At 42.1% G+C, this 24063-nt stretch overlaps 2 protein-coding genes across 3 annotated transcripts in view; one reads left to right on the top strand and one right to left on the bottom strand.

Annotated features, from left to right (window-relative positions):
- Nucleotides 1-489: 489 nt before the first annotated feature.
- On the bottom strand, nucleotides 490-10005 carry ucmab (upper zone of growth plate and cartilage matrix associated b). Its single transcript, XM_026175467.1, has 5 exons — nucleotides 9833-10005; nucleotides 9647-9709; nucleotides 9457-9552; nucleotides 1451-1549; nucleotides 490-1374 (listed from the first exon to the last, which is right to left on the bottom strand). The coding sequence occupies exons 1-5, from the start codon at nucleotides 9888-9890 to the stop codon at nucleotides 1277-1279; spliced, it is 414 nt and encodes a 137-aa protein (XP_026031252.1). The 5' UTR covers nucleotides 9891-10005; the 3' UTR covers nucleotides 490-1276.
- A 4928-nt stretch (nucleotides 10006-14933) lies between these two features.
- The window catches only part of LOC113026555 (cyclin-dependent kinase 17-like), a 35747-nt gene continuing 26617 nt past the window's right edge, over nucleotides 14934-24063 (top strand). For both annotated transcript variants that reach the window (XM_026175471.1, XM_026175472.1), the window contains exon 1: nucleotides 14934-15135. The gene's annotated coding sequence lies outside the window, so the exon portion shown is untranslated. The remainder of the gene's footprint in view (nucleotides 15136-24063) is intronic.

Raw genomic sequence — 24063 nt, forward strand, 5'->3', positions numbered from 1 at the left:
CTTTCTCCTTCTCTCCCTTACCGCTCGCTCTCTGCAGACTTTCACACAGAGCAGTGAAGGCATCTGTCTTTGTATTTTTCTCTGTGGTAACCACTGGATTTTTACCAGCTCAATATGAAAGGAGAAAAGAAAGAAACCCTTCACGACGGCATCTCCAGTTTTGAGGGTTTTGCAGTCTTGAATTATCCCCAAAAAAGAGAAGAAAATGTGGTGAATATCAAAATGGACTTTGAGCTTTTACTTACTGTAAATACAAATCTCAACAAGCTTTGGGTTGTGTTTATTTTGGTCTTCCCTATATTTCCCACCACCTCTCCTGGATCGGCAAAAGAAAGCAAATTATAAAGCACTGGAAGTCCCTCAGTATGCATGTATTACATATTATTACTGAAATGTGCTTTGGAGTTGTAGAGATTTGTGCATTAAAAAGAAGCTTGTTTGCATGTGTGGTGGTTGTCATTTTTCTTTAAGTTAGATTTTGTACCCATTGCCTGTACAGTTTATATGGCATACTGCAAATACCCCCCCCAACTGCATTATCTATAATCCAGGAGTCCGGGGCATCCAGAAAAGTTGAACACTTTGAATAAAACACTTCACATTTCTTCACAGTACAGCACATTTATTTTATTTATGTAAAACAGGGGTGTCAAACATAAGGCACAGGGGCCAGAATAGGGCTGTAGGAATGTGGCCCATGGGACAGGTCTGGGAAATGCGAAGTAAAGAATAAACATTTGGGCTTTTAACTGGATTTTATTTATTTCTTACAATTTTAGCCCAATGACAGATTTCTTTAGTTTACTAAAAGAGCATGTCTTTATCATGTAGAAAAACTAAGATGCACTGTTGAGATCACACACCTTTCTTTCCTGTGTTAAGAAATCTTGAGGATTAAATGGTAGTTAAACTTTTTTACAGTGACAGAAAAGGGAGTTTAGTTTGTGCAGCCTACTCAGGGTTAGGGTTAGATGTAGAATGAGTTGGACATCCCTGATCTAGGAGATCTCAGCTGTAAATTGGGGTAAATGAGTTTCCGAAAGCTCTTCATTTCGATTGATGTTAACTTGTTATGCTGGTTTTCATTGTCCACTTTGTCAGACCATTTTTAAACACTTCTCTAACATTTTCTACACCACGTGATTAATCGATTAATAATTAATCTAGTTAAAAATGAAAAATACATTGCATAGTCGTTGCCTTTACTATGTTAGCGGTCACATTTTGTGTGGAAAAGCATCGCTATGTAGCAGTCGCACGTCTCCTCTTATCACTCTTAGGTGGAGTGACGGTTGTACTCGTAGGCAGGATGCATCCCGTCATAGTGGAACTCCCTCCACTGCTCGGTGCTCTCTCTGCTCCTCTCGTTTTGCTCTGAAAGTAGAGGAGGAGAATTTCAGTGAACGAACTCTTCTTTTTCACCTGCGTCCGATGAAAATGCTCCACGTACCGTCATGTTCCTCCTCAGCGTAGCTCTCAAACTCGTTCCGCTTCTCCTCGTGAAACTCTCTCTTCCGCTCATCTGCAGCCAAAATCTGCCTCTGCTCAGCTGCAAGCACAGCAAGTATGAAATGGTCAGGTTTTCAAGGCGTAAGAAGCACGAACGCCAAAATCTTGTTTAAGGTGATGTAAAAGGAAATGATTAATTGGTAGGAAAATTACTGAAGCACTCATTTACTTGAGTCCAGTTTTCAGTGTGACTATCTGGACTGTTTCCTTTGAAATATGAGCTGCATTTAATGCGTGACTTCAAAGTACAAAAATGTCAGAAGGACAAGTATTTATTCTTGAGAAGAGTCAATAATCCCAGTTGATGCATGATGTCGTTTGTCGAGGTTTGAGCTGGTTTTATTTAGGTACTTTAGTCCAGTTGTGTCTCACCAGTCATCTAGTTGGATAAAGAAATGAATCTGCAGGTTAGTGAGACGATTATTGTGATATTAAAGAACAAAAACAAAAGTCGGCCCAAACTGGGTCATAAAAGGATGGAGGCAGTCAACAGCCACACTCATGTAGGCTGTCTTCATGTTGTTTGATGAACATCACAGCAGAAATCAAGACTGAACTTTTTTTTTTTCAATTTTCTTTTGTCCAATTTTGATGAGTATGTGTAAATTGTAGACTCGGTTTGGTCTTGTGCTGCTGTAGCTTGTAACCTGCTTCAAGTTACAGTGTAGTGTGTGTTCAGAGATGTTCTTCTGCATACCTTTGTTGTAACAAGTGGTGATTTGAGTCACTAATGCCTTCCTATCAGCTGGAAAGATGGAGCTGCTAGGAAGTAGAAGAGTAGAGGCATGAAGTTGTACACTGCGTACAAGTGCAGAAAAATACAGCAGCTACAAAAGAGAACCAGTTTAAATTTAATGCTCACATACTTTTACACGCACTCACACAAGCTGTTAAACATCACAAAACTGCTCCCTCAAACAAATCCACAGAACTGAATCACTGCGTCCAGGGACACTTTGAAAACACGGACGAGCTATAGACGCCTAAAGCACTGAAGAGGAGACAGAAGACTTCTGTATTGTATTTCAGGCCCCCAACTGACTTCTAAAAGTCTCACGCTGACTCGCTATTCACACATTACAATGTTCCAAAAAAGAAAGATGAAGAAGAAGAAGAGGAAGAAAGCGTTTGCATTGCACTGCTGAGCTTTGAAAAAAAGCACAAAGAGGAAATTTCATAATAATAATAAGACTTGGAATGTAACTGCTGTGTTTGATTTCTGTAACAAAGACTGTGAAATGCGATCGCCTGCTCTCACACTGGCATCACTTGAGGAATGGGCTGTTCCTTCATCCAGGGGATGAAGATTTGTGGCAGCGATTCAGTTTTACATTTTAACCTACTTGGGCATATAAATCATCATTTTTAACCTTTGTTTAACCAGCAAATCTTTTCAAGCAAGCCAAAATTATATAAGCTATCAGTTTAACGTGAGCAAACCATCACCCAAGACTTTATGTCCACAAAGATCTAGGTACTGTGCTGAAGAGATGTCAACTGAAGGAAAACTGTGGCCTTACTGTACTTTCACGTAATACCACTTAGAACCACAAGATGGTGCAGGTGTGTCATTGACTGATTCCTCAAACAATAATCTAATACACTAACACTTTCATTCTTTACAGATGCAGCAGAGGAAATTTGTTCGCTGTGTGTGCAGTGCTAAGAAAAAGAACCTATTTTCTGCTCAGTTTCAGTAAAATCCCATGTGACTGAAGCACAATATGTCTTGATGCATGCTCAATCATCCAGGTAAGTAAATCCCCAAAAGTTGATTCTGTTCATCTGGACGTAGCGTTTTACGTGGGAAAAACGTTTTGTCACTCATCCAAGTGATTCAGTCTCAGCTGACTGCAGGTTTCCTCAATCTTATAAACAGTACATTTGCATGAGGCGCATTTGCATGAGGCACAATATGTGGCGTTCACCTCTAAACACTCAGCGTGACGACTGCGTGAAGAGTTTTAGGACAGAGACAAAATTTTGGCACTGCGATAAGAGCTTTGAGCCATCCATGCAAAGTGCCGATTACACACTCCTTCTGATAACATCTCGCCCTCCTAAAAATGAACTCTCCTAGTAGCAGCTATCACAACCACAACAGGCATAAGACAGGATTTTTTTTCAGCGTGCAATTTGCAAGAAATTGTGTGCCACAGACACGTTTGCGTGACACATTTGAATATTCTCCTCCTGAAAGTGATGAGGAGAATATTCTCTCCTCCTCTTACAAATACGTATTCCATAAGGCAGACCACAAAAACACTCCTGTTTTTCACAGGCTGTTCTCGTTTATATGACGCCCATAAAACAACAGCGTTTGAACACACTGTGGCAAAATATGATGCGGGTTTTGTAGTTCATCTTCTGTACATTGTAGTTTTAACACAATGTCATATTGTTAGGAGAGACGAGTGTGAGAGTGTTCCAATTCTCACGGTGTTTCTCTTTTCCTAAGTCCTTAGCAGTTCTCTTACCCACTTTCCCTTGATCTCGATGATGTTTATAGTCAAGTCAAGGAAAAGAGGTTAGGAATAGGAGATAGGAGTTACCTTCAGAAAGCACCCTAGGTGTAGCTAAAACAAATCAGAAAATAAATGAGAATAATAAAAAAAAAAAATATCAGTGCATATCAGAAGAAAACAAAACAAAACACCCCTTTTGTGGGTAAAATGCTGCCCCCTACTGGTAAATGTTTTAGTGAAATTCTGCCAAGTACTGAATGTTACTTTCAACTGCTCCCTTATTTACAAGGGTTGTCACAGCAGATAGCTCCACATGTTTGCTTTGGTGGATTTTTTACACTGGATGGCCTTCCATCCAGTGTGATTGTGCATGCCCTAAAGAGATATGTGTCTCCTTTTGGGACTAAACAAGGATCTTCCACTTGTTAGACAAATGCGTAACCACAAAAGAACCGCTTGAAATTCTGACAAGTATAATTACCTAATAAGTACCTTTAACCTATTGTGTTTTAATGGAAGGACAAACAGGAGAAATCAAGCACAAGAAAGAGAAAATGCAAAGTCCACACAGAAAAGGTCAAACGCCTGTGTTTGAAGCTAGGACCTGTGAAGTGTGAGGCAAACACTGTGTATGAATTGTATAAGTCGAAGACAATAGATGGATAGTTAGAAGAATTAAAACTTTCACTGACGTCTCCTAATAGTATGCAAAGAGATCCTCCTTGGATCCTTGATCAGCAGGTAGACAATGAAGAAAACACTCCTGTAGGGCAAGTAATGTGGATTTTATACCACGACTGTGTCTGTTGACATATTGTATGTATTTTCCTGCAGACAGTGTAAATGGACTGGTTCTTTTATAGTGCTTTTCTGCCCTGCTTGAGCACTCAAAGCAAGGCTTCAGAGAGGAGGAGGGTTTTCACCCAACGCAGACATATTTCTGTGCAGTCCTGCACAATCACAACTGCATGTTGCTGGACGTGGATGATACTGTGTGTTGGCTGAAAGCTGATTGGTTGATAAGCGAGCTGTAATAAGACGTTATGTCCAAAAATATCTAGGTATTGTGTTAAAGAGGTATCAGCTGAAGTAGAACTATGGCCTGACCTGCATGTAATACCACTTTGAACCACAAGGGGTGACAGCAGAGTTAGCTGTGACGTCTATTGTCAGACCGGTTATACCGCATACTTTGTACGCCGTTTCCATCGACAGCTGTCTGCTCGCTGCAAGTAGACAGACAACAAACAAATGACCACACCCTAACCACAATTTCAGCAAAGAAGAACCACTCACACTGGAGAAGTTGAACAGCCTTTCACCTTTCATCAGAATTCCCAGCTTAAGTTGGCATGCACACGTGCGGCTGCTTGGAATTCAAGTTGTAAATTACCAAACTGAAAAAGATTTAGAGATTAATTTACAGAGCAGTATCTGTCACCAGCATGTGAAAGTTTATTCAGCACAGTTAGTACTGAGGTCATCTGACTTTAGTTTTATATTTTATCTCTTTCAGAATGGTAAATGGCCTGTATTTGTATAGTGCTTTTACTAGTCCCTAAGGACCTCAAAGCGCTTTATACATCCAGTCATCCACCCATTCACACACAGGTGATGGCAAGCTACGTTGTAGCCACAGCCACCATGGGGCACACTGACAGAGGCGAGGCTGCCGGACACTGGCGCCACAGGGCCCTCTGACCACCACCAGTAGGCAATGGGTGAAGTGTCTTGCCCAAGGACACAACAACCGAGACTGACCAACAGTGTTGGTCAAGTTACTTGAAAAAAGTAATCAGTAACTAATTACCAATTACTTCCCTAAAAAAGTAATCCAGTTACTTTACTGATTACTTATTTTCAAAAGTAATTAATTACTTAGTTACTTAGTTACTTTTTAAAAACACGATTTACAACCTGAGTAGGTAATAAAGCAATAGATCTTTCAGCCCAATTCTACTTTTTCTGCATAATCCATCATACAAAATGTATTCAAATTCAAATTTTTAAAATTGTTTTATTAGTTTTAACCTTTTAATTTTATGCATCAAGCAAAAATTTAATTATATGCAACATTCTCTGACTTGAATAAATTAGTTTAATATTTAAACCTATTTTCTGCACATTCCAGCACATAAAATAAAATATTTTTGTGTTTACACTCAGTCTTTCAAATAGATGCAAGTAAAACACAGCAGAAAATAAATAAAGTCAAAGACTCAGCGGTCCTGTTGCTCTATTTTCACCTGTAAAGCAGGACTGCGGTAGGCGGAGGTTTACCCTGGTGCAGGTGTGCCGCAGCGGTCAGTGGAAGAATCCACGAGTTTCTCTGTGAGTTTTCCATTACGTCGTTGCGCACTCGGTGCTTGTTTAGGGTTTTTTTCGCTGTAAAAAGAAGTTTTCTTCCCACGCACAACGGACGCTAATGTTTTTGTCACTTTTTATGGAATCAAACTCAAAGTAAGGTCAGTACTTCCATGCTTTAAACGCTGCATGCTCATACTCTCCCCCACAATCGATATGTGATCCATTGTTGATCTGCACACAGCTGTTGTCACTAACGGCGCACTCGCTTACGTCACTGTCATGAAACATTCTCGCAAAAAAAATCACGGTTTTAGTAACGCAGTAATGCAGCGTTCCTACGGGAAAGTAACGGTAATCTAATTACCGTTTTTGCAATAGTAATCCCTTACTTTACTCGTTACCTGAAAAAAGTAATCAGATTACAGTAACGCGTTACTGCCCATCTCTGCTGACCAAGCCGGGGCTCAAACCGGCAACCTTCCGATTAGAAGACGAACTGCCAACTCTTGAGCCACGATCGCCCCATTGAAATTGCACAGCAGAGCTAATCATCCATCATTTTATCCACCCTGCACATTACTGCTGACCTACTCCCACAAAAGCCAAACAGCATCATTTGTTGGACTGCGATGTCCATCTTTGGATATTAAAACTCTGACTAGAAACTATATGTCATCATATCTGCCAGCTGAAACAGCTGCCTCTATCAAATACTTCCCTTCAAAATTTCATCCAACTGCAGGACAGGTAAATGCCTTAATGCAGCACGAGAGGCTCTTCAAAGTGAGCAGCTTGTTTTTCTCACTTGGTACTTGCTTTTTTTCCCCTCTGACCCCTTTCTGCCTGTGTGTTGGCACATTCCACATTCAACTCACAACCACTCACCCACTCACTCATCCATCTCTGTCTTTTCAGTCTGTTCTCTGCTTTGTGCTCATTTTATTCCTCCTGTTTTTTCTGGGGTTTTTTGCACAAAGTGTCTCGCTGTTATCACACGTACGGCACATTATGCAACTGCAGTTCAGAACAGCAGCATTGTTGTGCGCTCTCACCTTCCTGCTGGTAAAACTGTGCATAACAGCCGGCGGTAAAACGCTCAAGAATGCCACACATTGTTCAGTAATGCGAATACGTTGACAGGAGCAAACTGGTGTGTCCCGCCCCGTGTGTCCTGCTGCAGCGCCAGGACAGGAAACTGAGGTCTGGGATGGTCTAAGTTCATGCCAGGTCCACAATAAGGTTAACAGCTGCTGGCTGCCATGACTATAAAATCCTTCAGGCTGCCATAAACATGTTCCCTCACAGCAGAGTCAGGAAACAAAAGGGCTGCATCTCTATGAGTCATCTCATCATTAATACAGACACCAGAAGTGCATTTTTAATAAAACAAGTAATACAATAAAACTATTTCAATACATTCATCACTGGGGTTCAGCAATACTCTTTCCTCCCCACTGCTGTCAGACTCCATAATAAAGACTTTAACTGATCAAGCACACACATCCATACATATGCAATAATACTAAGTGCAATAATCCTTTCTGTCATCGTTGTATTTTTACTCAGTTGTATATAGTATTTGTATTTGTATTCTATTTTTATCTTATTGTATATTTATTTTATTTTATTCTACTGTACATAGTATTTTATTTTATTCTATTCTGTACAGTTGTGTACTGTATTTATTGTTATTGTATTCTAATTTTTGCCTCATAACTTTTGCACTGTCCACTTCCTGCTGTGACAAAACAAATTTCCCACGTGTGGGACTAATAAAGGTTATCTTATCTTATCTTATCTTATCTTACTCTGACACTTGTTCCCATCACAGTATCAAACATCTTTATGTTCAGGATGAGGATGACAAATGTGTAAAACGTTATTATCTTTGCCTCGGCACCACTACATTTTTCACTTCTGCACATGATGAATGTTGAGGCTTGTGGATCTCAGAGATATTTTATCTGCCTGACGTATCAGGCTTTCTTTCAGTGCCAAAAAATAAAAATAAAAATCTTCAAGTAACAGTGAAGATTTCCTCCTGCTCTTTTTAGTCTTCTGCATGTTCCTGTACTTCACCCATGCTGTCTTTTTGACAATTAAACCATCTTTTAAACAATCAGATATTCAAAGCTTTACAAAAAGCCCATTTCTAGGCTCATTTTTCTGTTTATAACCAACTACAGTCACACCTGGTGTGATGGCCTCAGCCACACATTGGTAAAAAACCAGTCCACTCACCTCATTGGTTTGGTTTTGCAGTTAAAAATGTATTTCAGTAATGTCATTCATTCATTTCTTCACTTAAACCTAACAGTGATATTATGAAGTCCGCACATAGTAGCGCTGTGTGGTTTCTAAAATGTATTTTGTCAAATTAAATGTATATTATATCATGGTTCTCTTTCTTTTGTTCAACCTGGTTTGGCTGTTTCCTGCCTAAGCAAAAGGCATGACTTTGAAAGTACAACGCCAGCTCAGCAGGACCAACTATGTGCGTGTCAGCAAGGGGGTGTTTTAGGGCTAGTTAGGTTATTTTGTGCTTAGTTAGTGTTTATTTCTGTTTCCCTTATTGTATGTTAACGGTTTGGCCAAACCACTATCCAAGTTACCCTCTTGTGTCTTTGTGTTTAAGTTGTGTATACTTTTTTTGCCTAGTGAATTTTCTGTAAGTCATTTTTTGAGTAGAATCATATTTAGTTTAGCTCTTTTATTGGGGTAAAATAAAATAGAACCCACCTTCAGGTTGTATTTCCTGTGTCCTCTATGCCTTCACTGCTTGGTCCCTCACATCTAGATTTAAACTTCTCTGAGAAGTTCCAACGTGATTTTAAATCATGACATAACACATAAACAGCTCTTCTGAGAGTCTTTAAGGACCTGTTGATGCCGGTAATTTGTCTGTCCACGTCCTCTTAGATCTGATTACAGCATATGACACTGTAGCTTATTTCTGTCACATCTTGAATTGTGTGTGGGTATTAAAGGTACAGCCCTAAAGCACATTTAGCAGAACATTAGCAGAAGTAATTTTTTCTTGTTTTTACAGGTAAAAGCTAGCATTTTCTAGCATTTTATGCCAGAATTGACCACAAACAGACTTCACCGTGCAAACACAGTCTGGCTGACCATGTCAGACTCCAAACGACTGCAAACTGACTCAAAGTGAACTCACCGTCCAGCTCATCCTGGGACTTCACACCACGTCTGCTGCGTCTTCTGAAGAAGTTTGAGGCATCGGCCTGCTTCATAAAGACCCTTTTCAGTGGACCTGCAGTGGAAGCGGGAGGGAGTTTAGTTCACAGTGTAAAGTGATACACAGGGCGATACGCAGGGAAAGAAACGCAGCTGATGCAGCCCCTGACCTTGAGGATCTTTGGTGCTGCCTGTGCTACCGGGCACAGCTGCAGAGCTGGCCTCCGGAGACCCTGTGTCGAAGCACAAAACATGAAAGGTCTAAATTCAAAAGGACTCCAGTTTTTCTCATGCCTGCAACCAACTAATAAGACAATTTTTTTTGGTAAAAAATCTCACTCCTGCATCATACTCACATGAAAGTGCAAAAAGCACAGTGAGGAGAGCCAAGAGGGTTGCATACGTCCAGGACATCTTTTAAACTCTGAAATACTGAGAGATGTGAGTGATGAAGAAGAGCAGGAGGGAGAGAGGGGAGTAAGACGTATGTGAGAGGTGGGATGGGGCGCCTGGGGCGATATCGACTGCTTCTCAGTGCAGGGAGGGAGTGATCGTGCAGATCTGATAAGGGGCTGAAACCAACAAACATGCCAGAGGGCTTCCAAGTCACAAGAAGGTGCCGAGGGTTTCATTTCAGCTCAGCAAACATGCTGCTTCTCTCTTTTTTTCTATGAATTTTAGTTGAAATTAAAATGACCTGAAATGACACAATCTATGGAACTATTGCATCAGTGACACTTGCAACTGTTTCATTAATAAAGAAGAGAAAACATACTGTAGGTGTAACCAGAAAAATTATAGTCCGGGCTGCTTATGCTCTGGCTTCCTGGATAATATTTGTTCCAGAGACGATGGATGGGAGACAACAAAAATACTGATGTTTCTTTTTTTTTTAAAAAGTGACAGAAAACAGTTGAGGCCGGGAGCCGGAGCAGGGACTCCTTGCCAAATGTCTCCTTTGAAACGGGCCCCCTCAACAAGGCCGCTCTCTCTGCTAGGCAAAGAGTTGTGCAGGAAAGTATGCAGCCCTCTGTTTGCTTGAATTTCTTCCAACCTGTACTCTGGCCGGGCCCCAGAAAAGAGTGAATGTTTAAATTGTTTTGAGGGAAAATCCAGGAGTCGGGGGACTGGTGCTCAGAGAGATACGGAGATTCTGGAGTGAGGGTTTTGAGAAGATATGTGGTGAGTGTATTTTATTCAGGTAGGTGTGAAACAGAACAACATAGGGACTGAAGAAAACTGCAACATTAAACAGCAACAACAATGTCTGCGAGTGCATAAGGGGAAAAAAACCCAGTGTGCTGATAATACATGCATTTGGATTATATATTTCTAGACTGTGACTTGAATAATTTAAAGTTTTCTGTGACCTGCTCAGGGGCTACAGCTGCAAACAATTAATTTTGCAACAATCTGGCACGTTTACATTATATTTTTATACTCATGTTTATTACCATGCACCGCCCCTGTTAAATAAATAAATATATTTTCAAAAAATTAAAAAAAAATACATGTGTCTGTGTTTCTTTCCACGCCTTCCTTTACAATATCTGAGCAACTGTGAAAAGATATTACTTCATAGGGCAATTTTCATTCATTTCATTATAGGTACATTCACTAATTACTCTCTGCAGACCGTAACTAAAGCTGTCACCAGCAGGAGGCAGAATTTTACCAGTATGTGTGTTTAGATGTTTTCAGTTATATGCTTCCTGCTCCTGGGCTGTTATTGTAAATACGAATATGGTCATAATGTCATGCCTGTTTAAGAAAAATACAAAAATAAAAATCTCACTGCACCATCTTGTGGTGCGGGGTGGAATTGCATGAAAGTACAGCCTGGCTCCAGCTCTGCTTCAGTAGATGTCACTTCATTACAACACACACATTTTGTACATCAAGTCCAGGTATGTAGTGCTATGTGTGATCACATGTTCACCCACTTCCATGCACATAGTTGAGCCTTTGCAGCCATGCTGGCACTTCTTTTTTTCAACTGTTGATCTAGCCTGATGCAGAGCCTAGTTAAGAAATGAAGTGTTTCTGTGCAGTAAAAGACTAAAGGCTTTTAATTTGAAATAGATATAAGCAGTGCCGAATGTCCATAAAGAGCATAATGCAGTAAATTTAATAGCGTGGAAGCAGATCAAAAGAAAACATATCTGACGATTTCTTATTTACTCTGTTTTATATCAAACAGGAAGAAAGAAAAGCCTTAGCAGATGAGTGAGATACAGGTCAGTGACCACTGGATAAAATAAAGTGTCCATGTGAAAAAAGCAACACTATTCCTAATTATTCCTCTAAATGAAAAAATGGTTGAAATAAAAGCATTTTATTTGTACTCATTAATGTTGACACCGGCAGCTACGTGCAGTTTGAAAGGTGGGGTGTTTTTTTTTTCTTTTATTGAAGTTACTTAATGCAGGAGCTTCAGTCCTGAGTCAGTGAACACTTTGAATGTCAATTTAACAGCTGTTTTCTGCGAATTATGATGAAAATTGCAGCAAATAAAAGGAACTTCAGCGACATTATAAACTTTTAACAACTGATTGAACCTGGTGGAGGATTACTCGCTGAGCTTATCATTTTGTCTGTTTTTTCTCTTAAATAATGCAAGAAACCTGTGGATCAAAAAGAGATGAGCCAGTTGATGGAGGAAAGATAAGATAAGATAAGATAAGATAGAACTTTATTAATCCCTCGGGTGGGTTCCTCTGGGAAATTCGACTTCCAAAAAGCACAGCAACGACCGAAGTTACAGTTACAGAATTGTTATATATATATATATATATATATATATATATATATATATATATATATATATATATATACACACACACACACACACACACACACACACACACACACACACACACACACATATATAAATACAGAGACAATATAAATAAAATATACGAAGGGGATAAATAGAATAAATAGGAATAAAAAATAAAAATACAAGTGAATTGCACATTTCAAGTATTGAGGTCTATTGCACCATTGACTATTAACAAAAGTATTGCACAGTGAGGTGAAGAGGCACTACAGCTTAGTTGTTCCCCCCTCCTTTGTCCTCCTGTTTCCCCTCCCTCTCCCCTCCAGAGAGGAGTTAAACAGTCTGATGGCGTGTGGGACAAAGGAGTTTTTAAGTCTGTTAGTTCTTGTCTTGGGGAGAAGCAACCTGTCACTGAACAGACTCTTCTGATTGTTTATGGCCGTGTGCAGAGGATGCCCAGCATTGTTCATAATGTCCATCAGTTTCTTTAATGTCCTTTTCTCTGCCACTGTCACCAGAGTGTCCAGCTTCATGCCGACCACAGAGCTAGCCCTCCTGATCAGTTTCTCCAGCCTGGATGAGTCCTTCTTTGCTGTGCTGCTCCCCCAGCACACCACAGCATAGAAAAGTACTCCAGCAACCACCGACTGGTAAAACATCCTCAGGAGCTTCCTGCAGATGTTAAAAGACCTCAGCCTCCTGAGGAAGTACAGTCGGCTTTGGGCTTTTTTATACAGGTGCTCTGTGTTGCATGACCAGTCCAGTTTATTGTCCACCCACAGCCCGAGGTACTTGTACTTGTTGACCACCTCCACCTCCTCCCCCTCTATCTGAACCGGCAGTGGACCTTCTCTGGACCTCCCGAAGTCCACAACCAGTTCCTTAGTCTTTGAGGTGTTGAGTTGCAGGTGGTTTGTGTGACTCCATGCGACAAAGTTCCTCACCAGACTTCTGTACTCCTCTTCCTGATCATCCCAGATACACCCCATGATGGCCGTGTCATCTGCAAACTTCTGAATATGGCATAATTCAGAGTTGTAGCAGAAGTCAGAGGTGTACAGGGTGAAGAGAAGAGGGGACAGCACAGTTCCCTGTGGTGCTCCTGTGCTGCTGACCACAGTGTCAGACGTGATGTCCTTCAGCCTGACGTACTGTGGTCTGTCGGTGAGGTAGTCGGAGATCCAAGCCACCAGGCAGGGGTCCACCTCCATCCTGTTCAGTTTTTCCTGAAGCATACAGGGCCGGATGGTATTAAAGGCACTGGAAAAGTCAAGAAACAGGATCCTGACCGTGCCTTTTCCCCCATCCAGGTGTGAGTGGGCTCTGCGTAGGAGGTACAGGATGGCATCCTCCACTCCGACACCCGCCTTGTATGCAAACTGTAGTGGGTCCTGGGCATGTTGTACCTGTGGTCGGAGGAGGTTGAGGAAGAGCCGCTCTAGAGTCTTCATAAGATGTGACGTCAGTGCCACCGGTCGGAAGTCATTCAGCTCATTGGGCCGGTTCTTTTTGGGGACCGGGACGATGCAGGATGTCTTCCATAGGGCGGGCACTCTCCCCAGTCGCAGACTGAGGTTGAGGTTGAGGAAACCAAATGGCTATTAGAAAAACCAGCAACAGCAGTTTTTGTTACTGGAATGACTGGGTTACTGAACTTTAGCTTCCCTTTATGCTCACTGTATTTGATTATTGCAGGGGTATGGAAGGTCTTAATCAAATAAAATATATTTATTAAACTCCTTTCACTCTTTGTTCCACATTTAATTTGCAGGATCTGGTTTATTCCTGCAGCAGTACATCTATGATTGAGTTTTTCCATTATTTTTATATAAACAAATTTGAAATAAGCATCTTTAATGGATTAGGTCAGGGATTTAAAACTCATTTTACAATATGGGCTACATACAGCTCACTTTGATTTTAAGTATGCAGAACAAGCAAAACTCCTTTTTTTGTCAGGGTAAAGATGTTTAACATATTTAATCCAACTGATTATAATAAAAAAGTGCAATTAAATGAGTAAATCTGGTTTTCCCCTTGTACAATACAGAAATGCTGCTGTAGTAAATGCAGTAAATATGTCAGGAAAAATAAATAATAACAGATAAACTTCTGGTAGCTCACTGCTCAGAAAATGTCCCTTCCTCCCCATGGACCTTTTATAAAAAAATATAAATTCTATAATAGATAGTGAACAAACAGGAACTTTTTGAACTTTAGTTGTTATTGCTTATCTATTGCTTAATTACAATGATGTTTTATGAATGGCAGTGGCGAAGGTCTTTATCAGTAGGAATTACGCCCTTTTCCAAAGCTGTCCAGTGGATCTGATTGGGTTCTTTCTCGGGCCGATCCGTGACTCCCGGGCCTTGTGTTTGACACCCCCTTACTTTAGGTAGCCTGCTATACAAACATTCTCCACTAGGGGCCGCTGTAGCTCTGCACTGGCCGCCTTTCGGTCTCTCCTGTGCACAACCATCGAGTGTCGCTGTTTCCCCGCTGACACCTCGACAGCACGGCAGTGTGGTGGCAGGCAGGCAGCGTCAGCTGGCAGAGGACACACTCAGATCAACTAGTAATCGCCGTCGTCCCCCGCACTGCTTACGCTCTCCTCGACTGAAAACCCAACGACAGCACTTCCTATTTTCTACCGGGAGAGAAACTTTGAAGCCCGTAAACAAGCCATGCCGCTGGACGCGACAGCCCCGCGGATATAAGCGACACTGCGGAGCAGAAAGTATCTACGACCTCACCGAAACCACAAAGAAGAAGAAGCAGTCGGTGCTTTCTTTTTTCACACTCGGAGGGAAAGACGGCATCCGGCCTGAGAAGAAGCTCCGAGGTCGGGGACTCCGGTCGGACCAACGCGAATCGTTTCTGGTGAGAGTCCGCACATTTTCGCTGTGGGACTAGTTTCTGTGAACTAAACCACGCAGTTAGAGCAAGTTAGAGGCGCACACAGCCTGAACAACGTAGCAATGTTTACTTCACAGCCGCAGTTTGAATGCAGCGTTTGTTGTGTGTGAGCACTTCAGCCTGCCCCATTCACCGGCGAATGGCCACCTCTAACTAAGACAAACAGCGAGAGGAGCTCCGAGCTGGACGAATAACGACTAAACTACCTCTAGAGAGGGTTATAATTTATCCTCACTGCCACAGAGAGCTGCTGGTTAAATATCAAGTGTCAGCTTTGTTGTCAAATACCACCAAGAGCAGTTGCTCGTCAGCGAACTGTGTGAGGCTGGGGTTGTAAAAAACAGGAGGATTGACTGGCTGCTGTGCTTGTATCGTCTTGCACAGTCACTGCCCCACATTTCAGAGATGCCCAGTCTTTCTGCTCCACGCCCCCCACCCTCTCAAACTACCTGAAGCAGGGCACAGACCGTACTAGTCTCTGAGCTCACTGACAGCCATTACTGACAGCTTTAAGCCGTTTCAGCTGTTGTTGTGTGAAGGCCAAGACAGCAGCAGACAGAGAGCCTGCACGGAAAATGGTTGGAGAAACACCACTGCAGTTTGTGTTTTAGGGATCTCACCCTGAAATTGAGCTTCCAGTGGGTTTCTATGGGGAGTTTACCCGATTGTCATTGTGTAGCAGAGAATAATTGTTTTACAGGGAGACAGCATTGTTACAGCAAAACACCCCCTAAGGCACGTTGATTTCTGTGTGAAAGCACCCAAGTTTCACCAACCTTACGGAGAGTGTGCTGACTGAGAGTACATGCTAACTCTGTATAGTCAAAGTTAATGCATCAGTCCTGCAAAACCAACCTCACTGCGGGCTTATTTCTGCTGGAAGTAAGAGAAATCCGGGGGATTGACTCTAATTAAGCTTTTTGCAAATGCAATGGAGTTTAAAGCATTTCAGACGGAACTTAGATAATAATAGTCACTTTACTAACAGACCTATCACGGGTGCTTATGGGAATATACCAACTTTTATGTAAAAAGTCAAGCAAACTGATGTCTAACACTCAAGTTTATGTCAGATTGACTCTGGAAAACAAATAATAACTCAATAAAAGGCAGTTATTTTTTAAATCCATGGGTATGCTCAGCAACTAAAATTAGTTTAATTTGTAGAAGTGTATATAGAAATATCTGAAAAATATTCTCGTTATTGTTTTTTAGCACCTTTGCCAGTAAATGCTGTGCATTTCGTGTTTCAGTAGCTGAAACAGCTCACTGTTTCAGTTTTAGATTAACACGAGGAGCCGCTGCTTTCAAAATGGAACTTTATTCAGCACAGTTTTAGAAAAGCAATGCCTGTTTTACTTTCAGGCTTGGCACGCTTCAATATTGAGCAGCCAAAAACATGTGGCCACAAACTTCCGGGACAAAAAAATGATGATTGAGGTCACTTCTGACTGATTTTAGTAATACCCTGCAAAAAACAAACAACACAAAAACAGTGATATTCCACACCGTTTACAGTGTTTACTGATGGCTGCCACTTTCTCAGTTTCCTGTAAGCAGGTTTCACTTTGACAGACTCAAGCTGCTGAGCTTCCTCGAGCCACGGGTGTCCCTGAGGACCTTTCGAAAGTGTGTCTGCTTCGGGTTCGGTGCCCGCAGGAGGTCAGGGAGCTGCTGGAGGACAGTGTGCCCGAGGGTTGGCTTGAAGTGGGGTCGTTCCCTTGGTGAGGGCCGCGGGGATGGTGGCGGCAGGGTAACGTGATCCGTTGTGAAACAGCTGTAGCCACTCGGTGCTGATCCCTTGAGTCCCAGTGCAGATCAGATGATGCTCCAGTATGTGAATGGGTGGGTGTGTGAGAGAGAGCGAGGACTTGAATGCATGGGTTTTCATGCCTTCAGGGCATCAAGTCAATGCTTAAAGTCAATTTAAACCGAAATTCACTGACTTTTTGAGAGAAATTATTTTCGTATCTATTCAGTGTTTTGACTGATGGAAGAAGTCGTTCTTACCGATCTTCTCTGTGTGTGTGTGAGCTCAGGTTGAAGCAGCAGGTCAAGGCAGCTGGCTGAAGGTTAATGTGTCACTGCTCTCTGGGTAGCAGCTGAGGGCACCGCTCCTGTCTATAGATAGCCACGAATACAAACTTTACTTCTTTTCTCCGATGCGTTAACATAAGAGCTGCGGCGCAGGCATGCAGCCCCAGAAGACAAATGCTGATCCTTTCGAGTTTGACCACTTCCACACCCTCATTCTCTGTCTGTGTCTGAATCTGGAAGTGCCTGTCAATGCTAAAGACCCCTCTCCCCTCCTCCTCCTTGTCCAGCTTGGAGCCAGTTGGCTGAGAACCTGTGTGAGCTATATCAGTAATACCTCACAGCACATATCTGGGTCATCATCTGTAGCATTCATGTCTGAAACAGGTGAGGGACAAATATTTCCCCCCCCCCCCTTTTTTTTTTTCTCCCTATCATTCTTGGCAGAACTTCCAGGAGCTGTTTAAACACTTATTTTCTCTTTATTTGGAAGCACACATGTTCATTCAAAGTACTGCTGCAGAAGCGTTGCATATTTGAGATGCTTGTGTTCACGGAAAGTTGTGACGGCTCTTTAACAGAAATCCAAGTGAAAATGCTGCTGTTGGTTTTTTTCCTTGGGGGGGGGGGGTTATTAGCCAAATCTACCCCCTGCCTCTCGGGCCAATCCAATCTCAGCTTGGTTGTTCCTTCTAATCAGGGGCAGACTGCCGCTCAACACCTAATAAATAAATAAATGTTCTTCTCCCTTGTAATTACATTATCACTATTCATTATAGATTAAAGCAGTTTTCAATAATGACAACAAAGAATAAGCAAAGAAAAACAGACAGTAGGTAAAATTAACAGTAGGTAAAATTAATATTTTTTCCCCCTACAGACAGTTTTTTAGGCTGATGTGCAAGATGACTTAATTCAGAGGCTGAAGGTTCCGATGGGAGACGGAGAAATATTGTTTTGTTATCCTGCAAAACTACTTAAAATTACTTATAATATAGTTATTTCTTTGTTTCCTGCAAAAGCCTGTCTTGTTATCACCTTATTGCAGTGTGCCTGACTTTAAGTATTTTATGTAAATATACTTATTGTAAGTTGAAACAAAATACATTGAAATTCCATGTAATTACATGGTTATTACACCCTTAGGCTACGTTCACACTGCAGGTCTTAATGCTCAATTCCGATTTTTTGATCAAATCCGATTTTTTTGTCTGCTCGTTCACACTACAAATAAAATGCGACAGCAAACGCGCTCTAGTGTGAACGCTCAAAGCGTCCCGCATGCGCAAACGAAGACGTCATACACAACGCGCTCTGTTTAGACCCAGAACAAACTATATTGTTTGACTGATGGCCTTAATATAAAGACTTCGGACTTCATGTTTCCCGATTTTTGCTTTAAGTTATTTTGTTATTTACATAATAATGTAGATAACCTAATAATCATCCTTATTGCTGTTTTAGAGGAGCGGTGCTTCAAAGGATAGTTGCAGATTTCTGTCAGAACCTGCAGGTTATGCAGTACAAATAAAATGTTAACGTTTCTCCAGCGTTGTCTTCCCAGCAGTTTCACCGGATGGCCAGGAAACGTTCGCGATGTCTTATCAGGCGCTTCTCTGGCGCTGATAATTGGCGTCTGTCTTGTGTCAGTGACGTAAAAGACGGATTTAATGCGACTTGACCGTTCACACAGCAGTCGCTTTCTGAGACATCGGATATGTATCGGATTCAGTACCACATACGAAAGTGACCCAGATCGGATTTGAAAATATCGGATTTGTGCCGTTCACACTGTCATACCATGATCGGATATGGGTCGCATAGGGTCAAAAAATTCGGATTTGATGCACTTTCGCCTGCAGTGTGAACGTAGCCTTAGATGTGGGCCGTATTTTAAAGTGTTACCAAAAGTTTACATAATATCTGGCACTACGGATGACATGCTACTAGATTGGTTATCCTCTGATTCATTTGAGGCAAATTTGTTTCCCTTTAACCTCCTAGGACCAGGCGTCCACTTATGTGGACATCACATTTTGGGTTATTTAGACCAAAATACAGAATTTTGCTCTACAAGGGCCTGATATCCACTTACGAGGACATTATGCTGCTACTGTTCTATCAAAATTTTAAATGAATATGCTCATATGTGGCTCTCATTTTTCTTAAAAACAAAAATAAGGCAAAAAAAAAGAATCTGGTAATTCTTTGTTTTTACATTCATCGGGCCCCAATATGTCCAAATATCAAAGAGAAATTAAAAATGCATGCAGTGGAAGAGTTCGGGTCTTAGGAGGTTAATGAGAATTTATCAGTGCTTCGTAATGGTTTGCAAATTATGAAACTACAATACAGCTTCAACACTAGCAGAAAATAATTAGTTGAAAAAGGTATACTGCCTCAAACTACTGCCAAGTTTTGCTCGGCTGCTCTAATACACAACAATTTCTGGTATGTGGGCTGCATGAAATTACTAGAAAGACTTCTAGCTGAGAGTTTGTGTTTGCATTTTGATATGGGTCCTTCCATGAAAAGTCAGTGAGTCTCACAAAATTTTACCTCCATACTGTAAATATTTTTTGTGTTTGAGGTTTTGGAAGTACATCAGGGTTTCAGGACTGAAAAACACAATTGAACTCTGCTGCATCCAGATCAACTCCAAATGTCACAAGCTAAAGGCAAAAAACACAGTTTTGCACCGTGATCACCCCTGAGAATCGGTACCATGGGATATATCATAGCTTCACTGCACCATTTAATGCCATGGACAGAAAAATTACATTTTTGCTAAGCTTTCAAAGGTCATATCAGCATGTGGGTTAGGGGTTAGGGGTCTGGTAAAACCAGGTTTAGCATATGGACGCTCTCACCTTCTAGCTGTGATCGTTTCCTTTTCTTTCGTACCTGAGCAGCTTTCTAATGTTGTCACTTTGTCTCACTCTCAAACACCAAGTGTAAAAACGTAATCAAATCACGTTGAGCTTTTTTATCTTCCCAGATAAGACTGATTATATATAAAAACTAATATTGTGATAACCCCATCCTGCTGTCTGGGCTTAATTAGATAGTAGCCAGCTCTCTTTTAATAGCCATGAAAGGCTTTCAGGAGGTGGATGAGTACAGATGGGCAGTGAGGGGGAGGCTGACTGTCACTCTCTCTGATGCTAATGCCTGCCAACAAAAAGACAACAGGTGACTTGAGTCAGCCTCAGATCAGATGAGCCCACTCCATTATGAACAGAAGTGGGTAATAACCACGTACGAACAAAAGGTATTGATGTGTCTAAAGCGTTCAGTAAATTTTTAGTTTCATAATTTGACTCAAGTACAACATGTACTGCGATTACCTGTGCAGTTTTACTGTTTGTGTAAGTAGAAGAAGCTTCTTTCTGCTGCTCCCTTTAGATTAAATTATACTCCGATGCGGACACAGACAGCTGGAGACCCGATGGCCGAGTAGGCGTTCTTAAGTTCGCCGCCTGGGGCGCATTTATAGTTGGTGCATTGTAAAGCGTTGATTATACTTTCCACACAAAATTTATGGGATCCAAGCAGACTTGTGGACAGTGTTAACCGGGACATCATTCACAAGGGGTTGCCACGTGTTTTGATTGTGTACGTACAACCTCAGAAGGGATCTGTGTCTCCTCCAGGGATTTTCCACTTGTTAGGGGAAAAAATATTCTCTTTTTTGTTTTTATTTGGTCATCTTTTATTACAATGGAAATGATGCTAGTCTGCTGCCTGCCAGATAAAATCATAATCTTATGATCTCAGTGCCCTGCTTTGAACCAAGCTGGGTCCCCAAGGCTTATCTGTCACATTACATGCTGTCTTTTCATCCCATTCACAAACTGTTATCATGTCCGCTGTGAAAGCTGCTTAGTAAGCACCGGTTTTATTCAAATCGCATGCTTAATTTCAGAGTTATTCCCATGATGTACGCGTAATAAGGCCAGTTTTTGTTGTGATTTTATTTAAAATATTTTGTCGTTTTCTTCTTCTTCTTTTTTTTACAGCAGCAGGATTGGTGCATGGTTTTTATTCCAAGCGTCTCTGTTCAGCCTTTTAGTCGCTCGTGTGTCTGGATCTGGATGTTGGCTCTTTAGCAAAAGACAAAAAGGTTTTTTGTCTTTTTTTTATTATGGTTTTTTTTGTTGTTGCGTAACTTATGTTGCATTTGCGGGGTAGTTAATACTTTCCTCTGTTTCATCATGGCCCGAATCCAATCCGTCCTCTACACCTGCCCCGTAAACACTTTACTCACTGTTTGTGTATTTGCGTGGAGGGCCCGCCACATTAAGCTGCTCTTCACCAACTAGCATTAAGTGTAGGTGGGTTTTAATCCCTCTAACACAGAATCTGCATTACATCAGGCTCATTAACTGCTTTCTGCGAAGGTGAAGCACCGGTTTTATGTCAAGTATGGGGGCGTTAAAGGATTCCCGGTACTGTGATTGTTTCAGGACTGTCTCAGTAAAGAACAAAGTGGAAAGTGTAGTTAAAAATTGAACAAAATTTAAATGAAATAGATGCTTTTTTCCAATAAGTGATGATCTCCTTCACAGCAATATAAATCCCAGAAGACGGCAGTTACATGTTCTTGTTTCTGTAGGAGAGAGGCAAAGGTGAAAGTATTTCTACACTAACCGCTTAGTTAAGAGACTCTTCAGCAGCTGCAAGTGTGACTCCATATGGAGTAACACTCATCGTGGAGTGGGAGGGTTGTGGTGGAACGGAATTGGGGCCGTGCGTGTCACTCCATTAACCCAGGGAATATCCGAGCAGAGGTGAAACAGAGAGCAGAGCGACAAACAGCAGTTGAACACAATGTTGGGCTCAATTTCATCGGCTTAATGCAGTCATGGCAATTTAATATTTATAGTAATTCTAAAGCGGTTTACACTGGTGGTGTTTGTGGTTGTTTGTTTTATTTTTGCTCATGTACAAAAAAATTTCTTGTTAAATTAAACACAAACGGAGAGGGGTAGCTGCGGTTCACACTCATGTTTATTTTAGTATGCCACGTAAATGACATTTAAAATCTAAAAGATAATTTTACATGGTTGTTTCTTTTTCCAAAGTAGCTCATCTTGGCTAAATATGCATACTTGCAAGAAGAAGATTGGTGGCAAGAATAAAGTGTCATTTCGGCCTCACCTTTATTTGGTTGTCATCTTTGTCTTTTTCAAAACTTTTATAGCACCTACAGTAATTTCATTGAGTTATTATCAGCTTGACTAACAACCGTGACGTCACTTTATTGGACAAGCTTAAACAGAGTCTGAACAGGTGTCTTTAAGAGCAACCTGAAACACACCTGTCTGCACATCTGTTAAAGTGGCGTCGCCCACATCTTTGAGCCGTGACTGTATCGGAAAAGATGAGTAATGAAATAATTCCCGCGCTAGTATCGAAACGTGATGCACCGACATGCAGGATTGAAGTTAGTTATCCAATGCCTGATTTCTGGCAGTGTTGGCTCACAGAAGGAGCTTAAAGAGGAGCACGCCTGTCACTCAGGCTGCTTTAACCACAGCAGCAGCGTTGAATCTTATAAGATCTGTGGCCTGGTCTCTTGTTCCAACCTGACCTGTCCGTCTGTCAGCCCATCTCAGCTCTTTGGACACGTAGGTGACAATGTGGGACAAGTGTGAAAGCAAGGTGAGGGGAGGAGATGATGTGTGTGTGCCTGATGTATGATGTAAAAAAGGCAAATTCGATGACACATTTTGCCAATTTCAAACACATTTTAGCTTTAAAGCTTCACCTGCTCTGTGTGTGTGTGTGTGTGTGTGTGTGTGTGTGTGTGTGTGTGTGTGTGGGGGGGGGGGTAGCACGCCTGCCTGGTTGCCATGCTCAGTGCTCCTCAGCTCGACACCACGCACCACCCCACTACATCCCGCATCACTAGAAAAAGCCCACTTTTTACTGTGTACAATGCAACCTTTATGTAAGACCCACATAATGGAGCCAACTCCTTCACTCATGTCCTCATTGTCTTGGCCAGGTTGAGAAAAGGCTGCTCTTTAGAAAACCAGGGCTGAGCTCACCCGTGAATCATGCCAGCAGTCACGCTTGTTCTCTGTCGTCTTTTGTGAGGAAGGCTGCCAGGGAAGAGAGGTGGGTGTTTTCTCGGGGGCGGCCCCCGAGCTCCTCAAGGCATTGACCTTAGCTGGTTTACTGAACCCCGTAGGGGTCAGGTAGGGTTTGTGACCTGGAGTTTCCTGTTTGTGTCTGTGGCCCAGACAGCCGTCATCGTATGGCAGGGTTGGTGGCTGCATGGTGTGTGTAATGGTTTCGTGTGAAGTGCTTGCCTTGCGTTGCTGATGTAGGGGTTGGTGGGTTATCACAGCAGGAACTCTGGCTCCTACCTTTGTAAGTGGCTCATGATGATCAGCACAGCTACGACCGCAAAGGACTGAATCCATATGCGGCGAATGGTATTGTCGCACCACTGCAGCATCTAATGTCCCACTCTCTCTTCTCCCCCTCTACAAAGACACAGCCTCGCACACATGTGAAGATGTCAAGAGTCTGTAACATCTCAGGCACACTATGGTAGGATATTTGGATGGGGTGGGGGAGTGTGGGGAGAGGGATCGGAAAATCAGCATGCAGCAGTCTCCTGCGGTGCTCTGCATTTTCAACATGGAAAAAGCAGCGGGGGTTGCCGTGGCAACAAATCCCAAATCAGCACAGAGCGCACACCCCTCTGTTCCACACCCCCCTACCACCCTTGCAGCCGCCTCCTCCCCCCCCCCTCCCCCCCGTCCCCCCGTCCCCCTCCTCCTCCCTGGCCACCTCTCAGCAGATCGAGAGCTGCGACCTCAGACCGGCCTACTTAGGGGAGCAGGG

This window comes from Astatotilapia calliptera, chromosome 7 (genome assembly GCF_900246225.1).
Source record: "Astatotilapia calliptera chromosome 7, fAstCal1.2, whole genome shotgun sequence".
NCBI classification, from domain to species: Eukaryota; Metazoa; Chordata; class Actinopteri; order Cichliformes; family Cichlidae; genus Astatotilapia; species Astatotilapia calliptera.

What these genes read in the sequence shown, in the direction of transcription:
- ucmab (XM_026175467.1), bottom strand. Translation starts at nt 9,890, where the DNA reads ATGTCCTGGACGTATGCAACCCTCTTGGCTCTCCTCACTGTGCTTTTT. An exon ending in CAGCACCAAAGATCCTCAAG is followed by an intron (nt 9,553 to 9,646) that starts GTCAGGGGCTGC and finishes CTTCCACTGCAG; the next exon opens with GTCCACTGAAAAGGGTCTTT. An exon ending in GTCCCAGGATGAGCTGGACG is followed by an intron (nt 1,550 to 9,456) that starts GTGAGTTCACTT and finishes CTGTGCTTGCAG; the next exon opens with CTGAGCAGAGGCAGATTTTG.